The sequence below is a fragment of the Rhipicephalus sanguineus genome, chromosome 1 (assembly GCF_013339695.2).
Source record: "Rhipicephalus sanguineus isolate Rsan-2018 chromosome 1, BIME_Rsan_1.4, whole genome shotgun sequence".
NCBI classification, from domain to species: Eukaryota; Metazoa; Arthropoda; class Arachnida; order Ixodida; family Ixodidae; genus Rhipicephalus; species Rhipicephalus sanguineus.
Window position 1 is genome coordinate 162,790,063 of NC_051176.1, and position 19,366 is coordinate 162,809,428.

General features: G+C 47.0%; 1 protein-coding gene across 1 annotated transcript in view; it reads right to left on the bottom strand.

Annotated features, from left to right (window-relative positions):
* The window catches only part of LOC119401445 (breast cancer anti-estrogen resistance protein 3 homolog), a 145,902-nt gene that overhangs the window by 16,437 nt on the left and 110,099 nt on the right, over window positions 1-19,366 (bottom strand). Inside the window, exons 5-6 of the mRNA XM_037668267.2 lie at window positions 3,351-3,477; window positions 1,502-1,747 (exon numbers count right to left, since the gene is read on the bottom strand). Coding sequence (XP_037524195.1) covers window positions 1,502-1,747; window positions 3,351-3,477 — 373 coding nt within the window. The remainder of the gene's footprint in view (window positions 1-1,501; window positions 1,748-3,350; window positions 3,478-19,366) is intronic.

A 19,366-nucleotide genomic window follows, 5' to 3' on the forward strand; every position in this document is an offset into this window, starting at 1 on the left:
CAAAATCGCCAGTATGCTTGCCAGTGCACATTAGCTCTCTTCTGCATGCCTCGCGAGCTAGATGCCTTGGCAGACAATGCTTGGTATCTTAGCTAATTCAAAGCGTTCCAAAAAGTACAATCTGAATTTGGCTCGCATTTCTCAGTCATACTTAAGCATGACAGTTGTGTGTCACTTCTGCAGCATCATGTATGTAGTGTCAAAGTTCACAAGGACGGTAATTAAACCACACACTTCTAAATCGTTCTGCATACCTCCCCTAACTGGACTCCCATTTATGCTTAATATAACATCAGCAAATGATGTTTTCTCAGGTTATTATGAATGGTTTTTCTGCGAAATGACGTGATTATCACTGTATATTTAAACAATGTTTTAAGGTTAACTGGGACATCCTACTACAATTAATTTTGCGGGCTTTCTTTGTAGCTTCCTGCTACAAGTGGGTGGATTACATTTTCCCATTACCCTATATCTGCATGTACTCAGTGGGCCTTCAAATGGTCAAATTACTGACCCCCATATTCTAGAACGTCCGTTCACTCAACGCTCCACCTTGACTTGAGAAAGTCTGGGAGCGCCAGGCAGAACAAGTCACTGCATATCGGGGATAACCTGCCGTGATTCTTGAGAAGCGCAGTGTCATTTTCAGTCAAGCAGCGGTGCCGTGCTCAACTCAGTCAAGTGAAGGACGAAATTAGAGTCGAGGCTTGTTTGAGAATACGGGGGTGATTTCACAGCGCTTACAGAAGCTTGTTTAATAGAAATATATTCACTCACCTAGATCATTTTAGAGGATGAGCGATGAGTTCCAAACTACCCATTTTAAACTCATTTGCTTTAGGCAACCAAGATCAATAATTAAAAGGTTTAACGTAACTTTGTTGGTCATGCACAAAACTGCGCAAATGACTGTCTACAGCCTGCCAATCTAGATGCACGAATGGCAACAATAACATCACAGTGATTTATATAAGCATGATGTTTTAATATTTCGTGCAGCTAAGCAAGGTATATGCATCAGCCAACAGTTTTATGCTGCAACGCAATCTTTCCAATTGTACAATTGGAACAACACAATCGTTCAACACAATCGTACAACACAATTGTTCAACACAATCGTACAACACAATCGTTCGCCCATCTCGTCAATGACCTAGCACTTGATTTTTAACATTGCAATATATATTATGTTCATTAGTGCTGAGATTTTTTGTATTTCTGTATGAATGCCATTATTGCTATGTATTAATTATATTTTTCCCTGATGTTGAGAATTTTCTTAATTTCGTATCTTGCATTGTATTTTCTTATGTTTTTTATTCTGATTTTGTCACTGACATTTGTTACCCACTCCTGCTTGGGCCCGAACAGGGCCTGCAGTATTTGTAAATAAATAAATACCTTGCTGCATACATGCGCGCGCGCGCGTGTGTAGTAGTAGTAGTAGTACTTAAATGTGCAGTCACAAACAGCTGGTCACAGAGCACAACGCAATCACCTTGTTGATGACGAAGTGCAGTGGTGCACCCTTCCAGCAGCATGTGAGCACATAATCGCCGGGCCGCGAGACGCAATCTCGCACCAGGAAGCCACCATCTACCGTCATGAGTTCTTCAGCACGCTGCCTCGGGATCGTGCCATGGTACCAGGCATGGCTGCGCAAGTCCCGGCTGTCCAGTCCTAGCTCCCATTCCAATGCTTTCTTCAAATCTTCAGATGGTGTTTCAGTCGTCACGGGCGTCTCCTAATAGAAACAACGGACTGAGGACCACCTTTCAAGACTACGAGAAGCGTATGACATGCTGCCACTGAGCGCAAGGTCACAGATTTGAATACTGACCATGTTGGCCACATTCCAGTGTCAGCAGACGTGAAAATGTCCTGATGCTAGATAAAGTGGTTAAAATTATTGTGCAGCACTTGAGTACATATGTGCCTTAGCCCACTGCTTTGAGCTGTTAAACACTGCCATATTATTGGGCTAAGGTGCAGCACAGAAGGCAGACTTCTTTTTCTATCAAATTATTAAATGATCTCTTGTTAGATTCCTGCTGCACTTCACTCGGGTAATAGATTGTTTACCAGTAAAGGAAACAGTATGGTTCTTTAAAAAATAAGATCAAGCTTGACTTAGCAACATTTATGGGCTTCTTTTGCACTAGAAAGTCAAGACACACAAACATAGTGTGAAACTCGGCATGTCATACTGGCATTATCGGCATTGTTAATTGGGTGCAAGATTAAAGCGAGAATTTGGTGTTCATTTTACATACTAAGATTTTACCTAACCCTTCGACCGAGGGAGAACAACTTAAATTAGTTTCAAGTATAGTATATACTACAATGAACTTCATGCTCAACCATGACTAACAGCACGTTGTCTTGGCATCCATTTTCATTTGCCTTTTTGACTTGATATCGTATACATTTCCATTCAAAATAGCAATTAATTTTCGCTATGTACTTTCCCTGTGTCTTTGTTTTCGACCCGTGACTGCAGCTAACAAAAATTAAAGCCTTTTGGTTCCATATATTGTTGTAGCTCAAGTTTCTATTTAACATCTCTTTACCCTTTTTGATTACTGCTCCATGCATTGACTTACACTGTTTGATGCAGAGTGGGAGCCATTCATTGTTATATTTTAGCATATTTTTACGAAATAGTAGCGAACATGTATGCATGTCAAAATATAAGGACTTTTTTTTTTCACTTCATTAGGCAATACATGACTGACTTAAAAAAGAAAAAGTGAGTACTGAGCCACTTTTATTATATATACTTCACCTTAGCCACAGAGCTGACAAGGTAATATCAATTGTGCCACATTGGTGTATGGTATTTCCTCCAGCAGACTTGGTACATACGCAATACCTATGCTGGCCTTTTCGAGATACAAAGTGAATCGTGCATGGACTTTGGGTGATATTGATCACTCTTAGGCAGACGACAGAGTTGTGTAAGTCACAACAATGACCACCTTAAGGTTTGTGGCACAGTCATACATGCAATTAAGAGTAATGAGAAATTTTGATTATTCAGCTCCTTTACAGCTTTATCTTCACCTGATGTGCACTACACCATATGCTGGACACTCAATGATAGTTTTCCATATCTTTCTTGGTTTTTTTTTTCTTTTAACCTATTGTAGTATGCATAAAATCTGTAATAAAATAAAAATAAGGTCACGTCACACATTCTGGCTCTGAAGTTCATTACACTATAAAATAGTGGTCTTAAACAATTTGCCGCACACCATATGGTAATGTGGGCAGTCATGAAATTTCGATGAAAATGTTATGTCTGTTGAATGAAAGCACTTATTTCCATGAACAAATAGAAAGCGCACCATGCTTGATCTGTGACTAGAAGCAGCAGTCGAGGTGGAGCCCGTTCGCACTAGCGATACTGGCGAAACAGTGGAGTGCACCAGCACGTTCGGGTACGAGACTGTCTTTCCTCCAAGGTTAGGTGGCCTGGAAAGAAGAGAAATATCCACCACTGAATTATTGGATACACGCAGTTGCCCACTTTTCTTAAAGGGGCCCTGCAACACTTTTCGAAGGAACTATCAAATGACTTCATTAAAGGAGTTTATTGCCTCACAAATCGACTACCGGAAAAATTTTTAGAATCCGTCAAGTATGAGCGGAGTTACAGGGATTTGCCGCACGCTTTAAAGGGACACTAAAGAGAACAATGATTTTTTTCTTGTATTAGTAAATTACTCCTTCACAATACCAAAAAACGCTTGCTGTGAGAGGACACTTGGTTCCATATCCCCTTACATCATCCATTGGTGGGCTGTTGCCTATTAGTGCTTCTATTGCACACAGAATGCATACAAGTTATTAGTCATTACCGCTGTTTACGGTGATCACTATTGACCACTGGCACATTTTGTACAAACTACCTCCCTGCATCTGTATCAACGATGAGCGTTACATGTGCTGGGAATGTTGGCAAACAGCCAGGGGGGAGGAAGGTTGGGAGACCCCCACATATATTTACACCCACTGTATCTATACATATATTACAGCACATATTTGGGGGGGGGACCCCTAATGCTGGAAGGAAGTAACTCACAACTATTGATTTTGCCCAGTCAGAGGGTGCTGTCTAAGTCATTTCTTAATTTGTCTCTCTATAGTCCTGATGCAGCAGTGACAACTCCCTGCAATAAGTATTACAGGAGCAAAGTCCGCAAGAGCAGACAGTGTCAAGGACGTAGTCTCGAATGCGACACTCTGGAGGTGAAGCAAAACTGCTAGCCGGCCTAATTGGAACGAATTCATTGTAGTTTAATGACGTTCCCTTTTCATTTTGTCGATGTAGGTACCTTTATGGTTTTTTTTTTCTTTTTTTTTTCGTGTGTGTGGACGCGATGATCTCGGGAATTGTGGTCCAGTGATTGTTATATGTGCGGATGGTGTGTGCTCTCTGGCGCAAGCGCGCAGATCACGTTGGGCTTTTAAGCAAATGTTTTTTTTTTTCAAAAATAAATCAGTTGTTAGATTGCGCTTGTCCGTGTGTCTCCTTTCTTCGTCTCCGTTTGTTTTCGCGCAACTACTACAATGAACTCTGGAGGTGGTGATGGTGTAAAGGTATTTGAGCGCTTTTATGAAATATTCACGAGTGTACTAAAAAGAAACCTTACAGTGCACTTTTGCCATTGTAAATGCTACATAGCATTTCCCTCAGCAAAGCGCAAAGTGCCCAACCACAAACGAAACGTACACCTTTGTTGGCATTTCTGCATTCAAGTGGGCATGCCAGATGTTGACGAAAATATGTACCATATTATACTATGGTCGTCGAGGTGCAAGTACGCTGCACAGTACGGCAGCAGGGTGTGTCCACATAAGAACAAACGTGACTCTGTCCCCTCTCCCGATCTTGGTGAAATTTACTCTAGGCCAGGGGTTCTCAAACGTTCTCGCCTTGGGGAACCCCAACGTTTTTTCCAGAGTGCCGCGGAACCCCCAACTTTTTCTTGAGCATGAAGACAATCGAAAGCGGGGAGAGGTGGTGGTGGTGGGGGGGGGGGGGGGGGGGGGGGGGGGGTAGGCGAAACGCCTCTCGACGCGCGCAACCACAGTATTAACACTGCCCGCGTTGGCCTGTTCTCTTTTCTTTAATATCGAATACCATCACCGTTGATGTAGAACGAACGGTAAAGAATGGCGATTCTCCCCCGCGCCGCTCCGCGAGTTGCGTAAAGCGCCCGCCGACCATACACTGCATGCTTCAGGCACCGCGCAGCGTAAGCAATGTGTTCACGAAAACGACACGCCGGACGTACAGAGGCCTGTTTTGTTTTTTGCAAAGCAAAAAAGGAGGCATGCTAGTCGCACAGCGAAACAGCCGTCGACCGACACACTGGTCGTAAAGCTAAGCCTAAATTTCCTGTAGCCCACAGCGCGGCACGAACCGACGGCCTCTTAGGCGTATCAAAGCGCTCGTTACGCGTTTTGATTACAAAACCGACATAGAGCAGTGGCAAATAACCGCGTATGAAAACCATGGGTCGGCAAACTCAGTAACATTTTGGTGAGTCCAAGTCCGAGTGAGTCCGGTTAAGAAATATTTTAGTGAGTCTTAGTCGGAGTGAGTCCAGAATTGAGGAAAATATTGGTGCGTCTGAATCCGAGTATGCCCTAAGACCCCGAGTGAGCTCCACCCTTTGTTGCCGACTTATGGTCCTAGCTACTCGTCTTTAGTATTACTATCAGCCTTATATCGGCTTATTCATACTCAAGTCTATTCACATCTCAGCACACTAGCATTCATGCGCCACCTCAATATTTATTGATCAGAGGCGCGAGTTAAGAGAAGGGGTGCCATGACCTCCCCCGTAAACTAATAAAAATAATGATTGTTTGTGTTTAACGTAACCACGATATGATTATGAGAGACGCCGTAGTGGAGGGCTCCGGAAATTTCGACCGCCTGGGGTTCTTTAACGTGCACCTAAATCTAAGTACACGGGCCTCAAGCATTCTCGCCTCCATCGAAAATGCGGCCGCCGCGGCCGGAATTCGATCCCGCGACCTGCGGGTCAGCAGTCGAGCACCATAACCACTAGACCAGGGGCGTAGCCAGAAATTTTTTTCGGGGTGGTTTCAACCATACTTTATGTATGTTCGTGCGTGCGTTTGTATGTGTGCGTGTATATATACGCAAGCAAAACTGAAAAATTTCGGGGGGGGGGGTGAACCCCCCCCCTTGGCTACGCCCCTGCACTAGACCACCGTGGCGGGTCTCACCCCGTAAACTTTTTCATGGGAAGTTCTTGATTAATATCTCGTGTGAGTCGCGTATTTCATAACAACAAGTCATTACATATGTGCGCGCGTATGTGTGTGTTATAATGATTATATAACTCGTATATGAATGTCCAAGAACAAAAGGTGTACCGTAGAACACCGATTATGTGAGATATTGGCGTTAAAGAGGATTGACACCATGATCGAAAAAGCTAATTTTACGCCAACGGACTCTTGAGTCGACTCTGGCTCACTCAGACTCAGGTTAGGGTACTCAGGTGAAGCCGTGAGTCTCAGTCTGAGAGAGTCCGGCTGAGGAAAATTTTGGTGAGTCTGAGTGAGCTCCAATTTTTTTTGCCGACCTATATATGACGAAAACTGCGCCACGTGATCGCCGAGGTGCCCGTTGTCTCTCTTCTTTGCACATATGTGTTTCGCAATTTGAGGGGGGCGCATGGCTGGCAAGAAAGAAAGAACGAAGAAAAGAAGAAAGAATTATGGCGTCTCGGTCTCGGGCAGGCGTGGACCCACCTTCGGCTATCCTGTTACCGCGACGGTGCAAGTGTTCTTGGCGGCGCCGCCGCGGTTTCTCGACTCCGGGGAATAGATTCCGAGATGCGGTGTGAGGACAGACATTTAGCAGACAGTGAACGGGACGGTGAGAATCTCGCCAGACAGTGAACCACACAGACGCTACTGGGGAAGCGAACTGAAAGGACACGAGTTTATTCTCTCTGTATCTCTGTGTGTTCGTGTAACTTTTATGTAATACAGTTTGTGTTCTCGTTATTGTTAAACGTTGTCGACGTGTCTTTAATTGATCACGAACTTGCTCTACGATAGTCACAACAAAACCCGTTAATGTCGTTTCAGCTGATTTGAACGCTCACGATCGAGCGTGAATTACCAGCGCTCCGCGCGTTCCTTGGCGCGCACTAGACGATGAGTCTTTAGCGCGCTGCTACCGCGTGGGTCTCTCGCTACCCGCAGACACCAAATGTGCGGATGCGGCGTGAGATGGCTTCGTTAAATGCAAAATGCAATGCAAATTTGCTTGTCTAAATAAATGAAATAGTTGCTAATGGGGGCAAATCGGGAGCGGGTTGCGTTCGTTCTGGCCGCTCGCGGAACCCTAGATATCCTTCACGGAACCCCTGGGTTCCGCGGAACCCAGTTTGAGAACCCATGCTCTAGGCGCAGGTTTTAGATCCAGAACAATACTTCCAAAGTTGATTTCGCGAAAAAAAAAAAAAATGACGCGATGGAAGGCTCCGGAATTTTCCAGTACCTACGGTTCTAATACCTAAATATGAGCACGCGGGCCCCTGGCATATACCCTCCATCGAAATGCGGCCGCCGGGACCTTCGGGTCAGCAGTCAAGCACTATAACCACTAGACCACTGCGGCGGGTAACCCCTAATAGCTATGACAATTGAATGCAGTGCCTGTGGAAAATAGCGTAAAACGGCTCCTTGGGACGCTCATGAGAAAAACGGCGCGTTTGATGTAACAATGTTTCTCAAGTACCTTTGCTAACGTATTCAAGATGGCTCGTAATAATTTACGTTATTATAATGTAAACTCAATTTCGCTATTTTACTCAGTAGTAAGCAGAATTTTTGTTACTGTATACTGCAGGCGCGCCCGGATTATTACATGTTTGTTCTCAACATCGCCTTTAAGTAACAGTAAATTCAAGTGGAATATAAGTTTCTAAAGAGTAGCAGAAATGACGCAGCCAGTTAAAAGTACGAATAAAGCAAAGAGCTGACCTTGGCTAAACGTGAAAGACATATTGCGGTAAAGAGACCGAAAAAAACAAAACAATATAGAGACATATAGGTAATGGATGGAAAAACAGGACAGTTAAGAAAGAAGTGCTAACAATCAAATTATGAGTTTAAAACTCTTTGAATAAAAAAAAAAAAAGACGTACTCCAAGATAGAGTCGGTTAGGTGAATGCTTGCTCTGTTAGGTTCGGCATCGGTACCGGTGGTGCTGTAGCTGTTGGAACCTTCTTTGCATATAAGTCAATACCACTGTATGTAAGTCAAACTTACATCCACGATATCCTTCAAATCGCGATGTGTGAAAGCCACGAGACGCAAAGCAACCCTCCATTCTTGCATAACGAAGAACCACGCAAGAGAAACTTCGATAATAGGCAGTTTTAGAATAGCGTATGCAAACCTTTGCGTTGGCTTTTCGCGCAACTGCGCATGCGTCGTACGCTAGCCGCTTGCGGGCTCCCGTTAAGTGACGGAAATAGCGGGCCGAAAACGCTAGCGTACGCTATTCTAAAACTGCCTAATGACGCTACAGCGGCATCAGAATGTGTGCGAAAGACGCCGCACGCATTGGAGTACGCGACACAGGACAGTGGCTAAGTGCCAGGTGTCATGACACTCACACAACTAAAAAGAAAAAAAAAACGAGGAAACAAAAGGGTCAAGGCTGGGCCTTAACTTTCGCGTGCTTGTTTGCCGAGACGACGCGAGCGTCACCACGTGACTCTGATCCACCAATAGGGACGCTGAGAGCTCATCGCTTATCCTCGCTGGAAAACTCCGGCGGAAAGATAAAAATAATGTCACTGCCTTTAGTTTTATTCTGGTGACTTAGTGGCAGCAGTATCAGCTTGAGAAGCGGGGTTCAGCCAACGTTTATTGCTTCACACGGTGGTTGTGCGATCGCAGTACCTTGTATCTTAAGATACACGATACATTCTTCAATGTATCGGAAATACAGATACTGATACACGTCTTGCGAGACGTATCGCGATACAGATACAAGATACCCGAAGAGTATCTAAAATACATGTATCTTCGATACTGCCCAGCACTGGTTGCATTTCACTTGTTCTTTGATTGGAATCCATATTGTGACCAAGAAATGCACCGTTTTTTTTTTTTTTTCGCTAGGTGCGCTCGAAGTTCAGAAGTAGCGAAATTGGCAAAAACGTTTTTTGCAGTCACGATTTGTATTTTTTTTTGCGAACACAATTTGTTTTCGCGAAGCGAACTTCGACGTCATTTTTCCGGGTCTAAAACCAGCAACTAGAGTAAATTTCATCAAAATCGGAAATGGTGACCGGAATCACGCGTGTTCGTTCTTATGGGGCACACATATGCACAACCCATCGTACGAGACAGGGGCGTAGCCGGGATTTTATTTTAGTGAACGGCCGGGTGGCGTAGTACAAGCGACCAGTCGGCGTAGTCAACGTGCGTAGTGCAGGCGAACGGAGCGCGCAATGATGCGCTACGGCAGCGACACCATGCCACTATATGCATGCACGGCCGGGCTAGACTGCACGTGCGCGTGCGGTCTAGCCCGGCCGTGATGCATGCCCCTCCACAGCGTACTCCGCCGAGGGGCGGCCTCGGAGAAGGGGCTCGTCGCCACTCTCCCGAGTCTTGCAAGGGATCCCGGACGGGTTCATTGGCACCGGGCGCGCAACTGAGCCGGGCGGGCAACTTCGCAATAACCCAATTACCGTTGCTGTAACACAGCCGCTCCATAGGCATATAGCGTTGGAGGAGAGGGTGTGCAGACACGAAGGGAGAGCGTGGGCGACACGCGAAGTATATAGCGGCCGATGCATGCATGCGCCGAGAACAGGGGCAGAAGATTCGAAACGCCGCTGCGGCGGCCTTGCTAGGTCGCTGAGGTCGCAGAACGCGTATCAGATTAATGGCAGAAAATGACTGAGAAAGGAGGAGGCACCGCAGCGACAAAGCCGTGGTGATAAACGAAAAGCGCGGAGAGGAGCGATGTGAATGTAGGCGCACCGCGCTCGTGGCGTACTTCTCAGTTTCTGTACGCGAATACCCCGCTATCATTATCGCCTCGAGGACGATGACAGGTCACAGGGTGGCAAGAAATTGATGCAAGTACCTACCAGCTCAACGAGTCTAACCAATACGAATGCAATGTTCATGCGCTTATAAGTGAAATCAACCAAAAGGATAGGCACGCTGTAAGAAACCACAGAGTATCTCAACGAGGACAGAAAGCGCTCGTGCGTGAATGTTCTGCGCGAGATACACCAGGACGGAGAAAACGATCCCCAGCAGCAGGCGGTATATAGAGCAAACCCTCTATTTGGCCGTGGTCAACATGTTACCATGTATGAAATATGCTATACGTGTTCTGCGCCGTGCAGTTGCTGCATATATCATGGTATTCCCAGGTCGCATCTTACGCTGTATACCAGGGGTCTCAAACACGCGGCCACATGCGGCCCACGGACCTTTCGATTACGGCCCGGCCCGCACACGACTGCCTTCGTCCCATGCTTTTTTTTTTTATCTCCTTAATAAGTACGTTCATGAGCGTTCAACTTTGCTAAGTGATACTCGTACTATTTTCTCGTGTCTTGCGATGAATAACGCTTTGTTCTGACATAAGCAACACAGACGTGACTGGTCTCAAACATTTTTTTTTTCGTATAATGCACACCATGAGGCCACCATGTATTGAAACATAACCGTGGAATAAAAACTCCATATTTCAGAATCGGCGTCCCGACTTTATTAGTCATTCTGGAGATTAGTATCGATATGTTCCTCGAATCCTGCCGCCAAATCCCCTTCAGAATTGGCCCGTATGAGATATCGGAAAGGCCTCCCTTTAAGTGGCAACGTTAGCTGATATTTTGTTCAACCTTCCTCTCTTCTTCACTCTCCAGGCCCTTGCGATATTAAATTTCGCGACTGCGGCCCGCTATAGCTGAGGTGAGTTTGAGACCCCCTGCTGTATATACAGTAAAAGAAAAGGTGGAAATTGCGGCTTTTTGCGCACGAGTGATGCGATGCGAGCTTGCTGGCAACACATTTTCAGTAGGTTTTCTTGTATAGTGCAGATAAAAGACACGAGGACAAATGCAGGCACGCATGGACGCACAAGCGCACAGCGCGAAAGAAACAGACCAAACGCAAACACGCATCACACGCAAAGGTAAGGCGATCCGATCCGCTGATGAAAGTGAGAGGACAAGCCGCTTTCCGCGACAAGATCGATATCTGCTGCGACGTGCCTTTTCATTCAAAGTCTGTCACTTCTTCCCGGGAAGTTCCGGTCTGACGTAACAGAGCGGCCGCCTTTTGCTGCGCGCTAGGTTTCGATATCGCCATCAAAATTCTATGGTTATCTCAAATTACGTGCAATTCTGTCCGAAAAAATGGGTGCGCCATAAATTGTGACCGGCTACAACTTTCCCATATAAATGGTAATGAAGACGTGAATTAACAAACCTCTGTTAATTGATTTCTTCCACATAACTTTAGCTTCGGCAAAGTATTTCCGCCTCAACGTAAAGCTCGTGTGCGAAGAAGACAGGTGTCTTACTGTCATAACTTTTTTTTTAAAATAAAGAAGACCTGTGTAGTCTAAACGCACACACATAAACGCGCGCGCACGCACACACGCACGCACACACGCACCTTGACTGGAGTAGCTCGGTTATTTCTAACGCGAACGAAACTTTTGTCGCCAAGGGAACTCACCGGTACCTTGGGGACGTAAAGTCCTCGGCAGAGATCTCATTGTCGTTTAGTCCCTGGTCGGGAGTTATTTAAGGGCAGCTATACATGCGACGTGTTTATACTGGAAAGAACGTAACAATGTGCCAGAGTAGCTCACAAGCGACGTATGCCATATATATATATATGCATACATTCATCACCGGACTACGTACAGGAGACGATAAAAGTGCTCCGTACAAGTGAAAATAAATTTGCCCAATGTCGCGTCCTCGGGTCCTTATTGGGCAATGAATTCCTGTCGAGTGTATGAGCGAACCAAATGTGAAACACGAGTGCTTGTAGACCCCCCCCCCCTTTTTTTTTCTTTGTCGGCGATGAACACACAATACCACACGCGGTCAAACTTTGCGGTATGAATCACTTTCACATCTTCAGGGAAGGGGAAGCAATGACCTCGTCAGGCCTTGATGCTTTTATCCCTGGCTTCCTCCTTCGTAACAAAATGGAAGTAAACTTCATTCCTTCGTTACAAAAATTCATATATGCTAGTGTTAAAGCAGACGGAAATACGTGCTGTCAAATTGCTTGTAAAGCCTCACGCATTGTCGTATCTCGACGCGTCTTTAGCAGTGAATGCGGGTTGCTAAACGAACAGCTTCGTTAGCGCAGACGCGCTTCTGTGCGGATCTCGGGCGCGCGCGTCATGAAGCGCCGTTGAGAACGTGGCCAGAACAGAGCGCGGCAAGTTTGTGTAGTCGAGCAGGCCCTCGCCGCGGCGGCGCGCTTTGTTATGACAGTGCTGATGGCAGCCAGATGCCCAGCTGGCCTCGTTTTCTTCCTTGTCATGCTGAGTGTTTCTCTCTGTTCCCACTATGCCTCCTTCTCGCTCTCTTCAAGGCAATTTCCACCGGAAGGACGTATATTCCAACGCACACGCACTCGCTTGGTGGTCAACATGCGCAACGCTGGTGAAGCAACACACGTACCTTATGCTTTGTAGTTTTTTTTTTGTTTCTTTTTTGTTCATAACAATACAAGACTGTCAAGAACTTTTGCATTCTACTTGTTTATGGCGTTGAGTCATAGAAGCGTCGAGCACGAGCAGAGTGCTCGCTTCGCGAAGAAACTTACGCTGGCGCGCTTTCGAGCCGTCCACCTGTACACAACAAGGAGTTTCATTGTTTGTGTAACGAGCTTGTTTAACAGACAAACGACCTGAGAGCGTTAAATGCACGAGTGTTTCCGCGGCTGCTGCTTCGTGGCGTGTGCATGCGAAAACATTCGTGCGCAGACGAAAATAACTTGTTCAGCCGTGGCAAAGTTCAGATCCGTCCCCCGGCTCGACACTCGGCTTTCTTTTGGGGCGAATTGTCCAAGAGATCGGCCCTCGAACCCCGTGGGCACAACAAAGCCCTCGAGAAGGGGCTTTGAGACGCTCATGACGGCGATTATGTGGTATCCCAAAGCACCTGCTGGGATGTCCTTTGGGTAGGGAGAAACGTCCCGCTATGATCAAGCACGAGGCCGCCGCCGGCAGCTCTCGGCTGTCTCTCATAGATGCGATGGCAGGCTGTAGTGCGACAACGGGTGAACTAGAGCGAGATGCCAGCCTACACAGCTGAGCATACTGGTTTTGTTGAACCAGACGAAGCGGTACAGGCTACCTCTGCGGTCAAGGTGATCATGTTAACATGATATAAGAAGGGCGCGCTACTAGATTCGAGCAGAAAGAGCAGTTTCTTGGTTAATCATTCTGCGTTTCCTTCTGTCGATAGAGCTTGCGGAAAGAGATAAGTATGCCATTACTTTTAAGAGGGGGGGAGGGGGAGCATACAAGGTTTCCCACGTAACTTTAGCCAAGATGATAAAGGGACACTAAAGGCAAATAACAATTTATGTCGGAGTGAAAGGTCAATGTATGACAACGTCTAAAACGGCAGTATTATCAACAGCAGTGCCCTACTTACCGAGAAATTAAGCTAAATGTATCACACGATGAGCGCCACGAGTGGGACATTTTGGAAGGGATCCCGATGACGTGGGATAGTCTGAATACAATTAATCACTAGTAATCAAACTAGCTACAATAAAAAAAAAGAACCTTCCGTGCATCAAGAGACGTAATAAAATGCTGCTTGTTCGTTTCTGTTTGATTCATGGAAAAAAGAACCTCTTTGGGGTTGCCATGGGGAACGGCCGCGTGGTTCAAAAGTTCCGTTTTCATCAAACATGCGCTTCGCCCGGCGCCCTGCTTCGCTCACGCGGTCGCGTCTCAGTGGTAGTTGTGGTTTCGCGTACTGCCGCGTGTGTTTTGAACGCTCGTGAAAGCCGCTCTGACAGAAAGTTCGACAAAATACCGCATGCATGTGATGTTGCCGGATGCCCGAACGGTGCACGCCGCCGTGCAGAAAAGGCGGGCAATGTTGGACACGGCTACAGTGACGTGCGAAATACCGCTTTCCGGCGGGTGATTTGAAGTGCGCTAACGCGATGCGGACCACTAAAACGTGATTTTATTTCAAAATAAGCACTTCCTTGGCATAAAAGTACCACTACAAGGTTTCTGTACCGCTATTTTAACAATCAACGTCGACTTAATATTTGCCTTTAGTGTCCCTTAAAGCGCTCTGTCACGTGGCTTTTTTTTTTTTTTTTTTTCATATTTCCCGAGCTTTCTTGGCAACGCGGAAAAAAGGAGTACATGAGACGTATCGTAGGAATCGGCAGTTTCTGAAGGTGCTCGACAACTCTGCGTTCATAGTTTGGGTTTTCAGCCAATACTTAAAAAATTGGGCAATTAAACATAATGAGTTAGTTAAAGGGGTACTGACACAAAAATTTTGGCCTCGCGTTTTTTTTTTTTTTTTTTGCAATGTGTTTCTGGGGCCTGTACAATCGTAACACGGCACATTGTTTGCTGCAGCGCGCGACAGATAATTAATTACAGGCTGCTCATTACCGACCAGTCTCAGTTTCGGTTTGAGAGGGCTCCAGAAACGACAAGCCGCTGGGTGTAACTATCACCACCTAGCGTGTGCAACGCTCGAACACGTCAGCACACAGAACTGTGACGCACATCCGCGCGGTACGCAGCACACACAGCAGGAAATCAAGAAGTCCTTTCGAACAGGAAAACGGGAAACCAGTGTTGCCCAACACAAAACGTTCAACGCGTGCGCCGCGGCCACGGACTCGCGAGCAGCAGCCGAAAAGTAGTCTGCTGGCGCAGGCGTGGAAAAATAGAAATGGCGACTATGACGTCATCAGAACTTGTTGTGCTGGCTGCAGCATGGTGACGTCGGGGAAGTAGGGGGGTCGCCTTCGAGTCACTTTCAAGGGTGTCAATGTCGCGAGGTGTGGCGTATAGCGCTGGATCGCGCACACGAACTTCAAAATTCATATAAAATACCTTCCAAGCTATATTTGCTGTTATTTTGCAGATGATACACGTATGTTCGATAATAATATCTGGGGTTTAACTAGGGTGGCTAGTTTAACGTCCCAAAACCACGATATGATTATGAGAGACGCCGTCGTGGAGGGCTCCGGAAATTTCGACCACCTGGGGTTTTTTAACGTGAACCTAAATCTAAGTACATGGGCCTCAAACATTTTCGCCTTCATCGAAAATGCAGCCGCCACGGCCGCGATTCGATCCCGCGACCTTCGCTATCTAGCCACCATACCTTCGCGTCAGCAGTCGAGCGCCATAACCACTACACCACCGCGGCGGGGCGATATACGCATGTTCACGGGAATCGATCCCGCAAGCTATCTCGGCCGCGAAATTTTCTGTCAGTACCCCGTTAAGAGGAAAATAAAAATTAGCCACAGTAACGACAGGATAGTGCGAAAAGTGTGCGTTCGGTTCAATTTGCTTCCGACGAGTGTTCCAATTCTAAAGTTACGTGGGACACCCTGTAGATAAAAAAAAAAATACAGCAGAAACTTCCTTTGTAGGCATTATTCGGAATACCAATATTTAACCAACGTATGGCAACAGTAGCTAACGGTAGTCAGCACATTTAGGTTCGCGTGATGCTTGACGCTGTCGTGACACAAAGCAGTGCCGTGTTCAAAGCAGTGCCGGTTTGGCTTTTTAGCGCGAAAGCGTCTACTGCCTTGAACGCACACACACAACTGGCGTCCATAGAAGCCGTATCCCTAAAGCACGTGACCTCTCCCACCGGAACTGACGCCCAGCTGACGTTGTCGCAGCCGGCGTGCTGCGTAAGCGCGCCGCCATCAACACGTGGCTACCGACGTGATGTCGCATCTGCAAAGGGAGCTCGCCCTTGTCCGCCGTATCATTTAGCCTTCTACGCAACTCGGCAACACCACTTTACGTCACCCCTCCGTAACAACAACCTAGCCAAAAGAAACGCTTTCATGTTCTCATCTTAATAAGAATGTCCATAGGGATCCTCTGCAACTTTTTTACTGCGCCGAAACACCTAATCCGTCGTGGCACGCTCGTACCGCAAGCAACGGCCTGCGGTCGACAGGTGAGCTTGCGACATAAAGAGTGCGCACGGGCGGAGAACCCGTTGCAAACCAAACGAGGCGTGACGCGTGAAAGGGGCAGCGCTTCCGGGCTCTTGAGCGTTAGTGCTGTTCCCTGTAATGTTCGTGTCCTTTTTTTATTTCTCTTTGGCTTTTAAAACTTATTCTTTATTATGAACCAACTCTCTCAACATGCACGTCTTCTTTATCGCCTAACGGCGGCTCGTTATCTTATCGCTTAAAGTGGATCTAGCTTTCCGCGGCGACCCCCTGCAGCAAGACGTCGCCGCATAATGAAAATGAAGTCCAGTAATTAAAATTGATTCATCATCTTAGTGAACGAGCAAGCAGACCGCCATGGCTACTCGCACGTCACTGAAATACGAGTACGGAAGAAATAATCACTGTAGCGCTGAAGTATTTCCTTTTAAACGCGTTTCTACTAGAGAGGAAATGAATTAATCATTTGGCCTATTAATGCTGTATAACAGGGGTCTCAAATACGCGGCCTGCAGATGACTGTCTACGCCCTACATCAAAAAAATTTTTTTTTCGTAATAACTATGCTCGTGAGCTACACAGGCATGACTGGTCTAAATAAAGCATTGTTTTCGCGAGGAACCCCATGTGGTCACCATGAGTTTAAACATAACCGTGAAAAGAAAAACTATATTTCAGTATCGGCGTCCACATTTTAGTCATTTTGGAGACCGGTATCGACATGCTGGAACCGTGGCACCAAATCTCTTTTAGAAATTACCCGTACACGAGACATATATAGGAAAAATTGTCATTCGAAAGAAATTTCAAAGAAAAAAGAAAATGTTGCTTCAATTCTCCCATTTGACACGACCAGATGTCTTTGGTAATTAAAATATTAATTATATCAATTTCTTTAATTAATGCCGTCATTTCTAGTCAGCTTAAGATGTCTGCCGCTACAGAGAATGTAACGATGAAGGCAGTGAGCAAACATTCCATCTCCCTTATTTTAGATGATTTTCTGACATTTCTTGCAACGCCCTGTTTGCGTGTGTGTGTGGGGGGGGGGGGGGGGGGGTGCACGCGCGTTTCGAAGACATTGCACTGAGCGACGCCGTCAGCAGCCCCAAGAAAGATGAATCACGAGAGAACAATCGCGCGCAAAAACTAAAAAAAAAGGAAAAAGAAAGCAATATGAACAGAGAAGTAAACACGCGCTTACGACTTCGCCACAAAATTGCTCGCAAATGTACGACAGCCACCTTTTCGCAGCAGCGAAGCATCTAGGCTGCACCAGCTCGAGCATGCATTCACACGACGGGGGCAGAAACTGCAGCGAGACGAAAGAGGAGCCAACAATGGAAACGAGCACACTCCGGATTTCCCATTCTCTCTTTCTCCTCTCTCACTTTGTTCATTACCAGAATTCTCGGTCGTCAGTAAACACGCAAAAAAAAAAAAAAAACACGATAAAGCGGGGGGCGATGACTCCGAATGTGCCCATTTTCCTGCTTTTTTTTTTTTTTTCCTAACCACCACATGCAGCCAGCCACCGAGCGAGCGGGCCTTCAGCAGCAGCATCTGAGCGGGCGTCGTTTCACTGAGATCATTGCTCGTGGCAGACAATAGTCGTGGGTCTCGGTTATCGTTGGGCGCGTCTACACCCTTGCAGGCCGAGAGAAACAAGGAGAAAAAAAAAAAGAAACAATGCGTTCATTTGGTTCGCGGAACTTAGCCGTCGCGAGCGGAGCAGTAGACCGAGATAAGCACCGTTATCTGCCGTTGTTGGTAATAATGACTTCTGTTCTCGGTACGCCCCTACAGCTTGCTCGTTGTGGAAGTTCCGGAACACAGAAACTGCAATGAAGGTGAATATGCCGACTGCTTTCATAGGTATTCGTGTAGAGAAAATGTCTCAATGATCAAAGCTATGGAGCAAATTGTATCACGTACAAGTTTGCTCAGCGAGCCCTTTGTGGTCAATGAAAACGCGCTGCCGAAACATTGCACGCCGACATGCACCTTGCCGCCTCAAATGGTAAACTTCGCGCACGCGACAACAGTATGCACATGCTACTGGGGTCTAAGAAACGTTTCAGCCAACGCACTACCATGATCAGTAAACACACACACACACACACACACACACACACACACACACACACACACACACACACACACACACACACACGCGCGCGCGCGCGCGCGCGCGCGCGCACGCACGCACGCACGCACGCACGCACGCACGCACACACGCACGCACGCACGCACGCGATGCGGCAGTCGCTTCGTTTTCTCTCTTTCTGTGTCCCGCGTGCTTTTGCGGATACCTTTGCTAATCATGAATCACCAACTGGCCTGCACACACACATACATATCCTGACACGCGTTCATGTGCGAACTCAACTACCGGCATCGTGTGCACAATCTGATAACATCCGAAAACGCCCGAGGAGGTTTCAATACAGTGCGTGGCCTGCGCCGGGCGATAGCACAACATATATATGTGCGTCCTTGTATACCTATAAAGCGTCACACGAGCATGTTATCTCGCTAAGTACTCATGTGCGTGTTTAATTAGTGCTTGCTGATACCCTTGTTTAGATACGCATTACATATTTCATTGTGATTGGTCCGGAACGGTTCGCCTCTCTCTCTCGCGCGCGCAGACACTTGCATGAGAACGAGAAAAACAATGCCGGGAATGTTCCCTGCGAGACGATGCAGTGCGCCCGCACCGCGGCCATAGCCGTCGCGCAAAGTTGCGTCGCTCGATGCCATGCAGAGAGGGGCCTTTCAGCAACACCACGCCCGCGTGGCGCCCTCCGTCCGTTAAATAGGTGTCCTTGGAGCGCACTTATTTCCCCGGCTTGCATGGCCGGCGGCATCGTCTCCGTGCCGACGGGGGGCCTCCCTTCGGTCCGCAGGCCCACTGCGGGGCCCGCCGACCTTGACAGGCGCGGGGGAGGGCTGATTGTTCCGTGAGAAAGGCGCACGGTGGAAACGTGACGCTACCTCAGAACCCGTTCCTGCCATACCGTCACGGAGGCGAACCACGGGGAAAAGATCGGGTGCGCGGTGGGGCTCGGCCACAGCGAAAAAGATTAGTACTGCGACGAACAAATA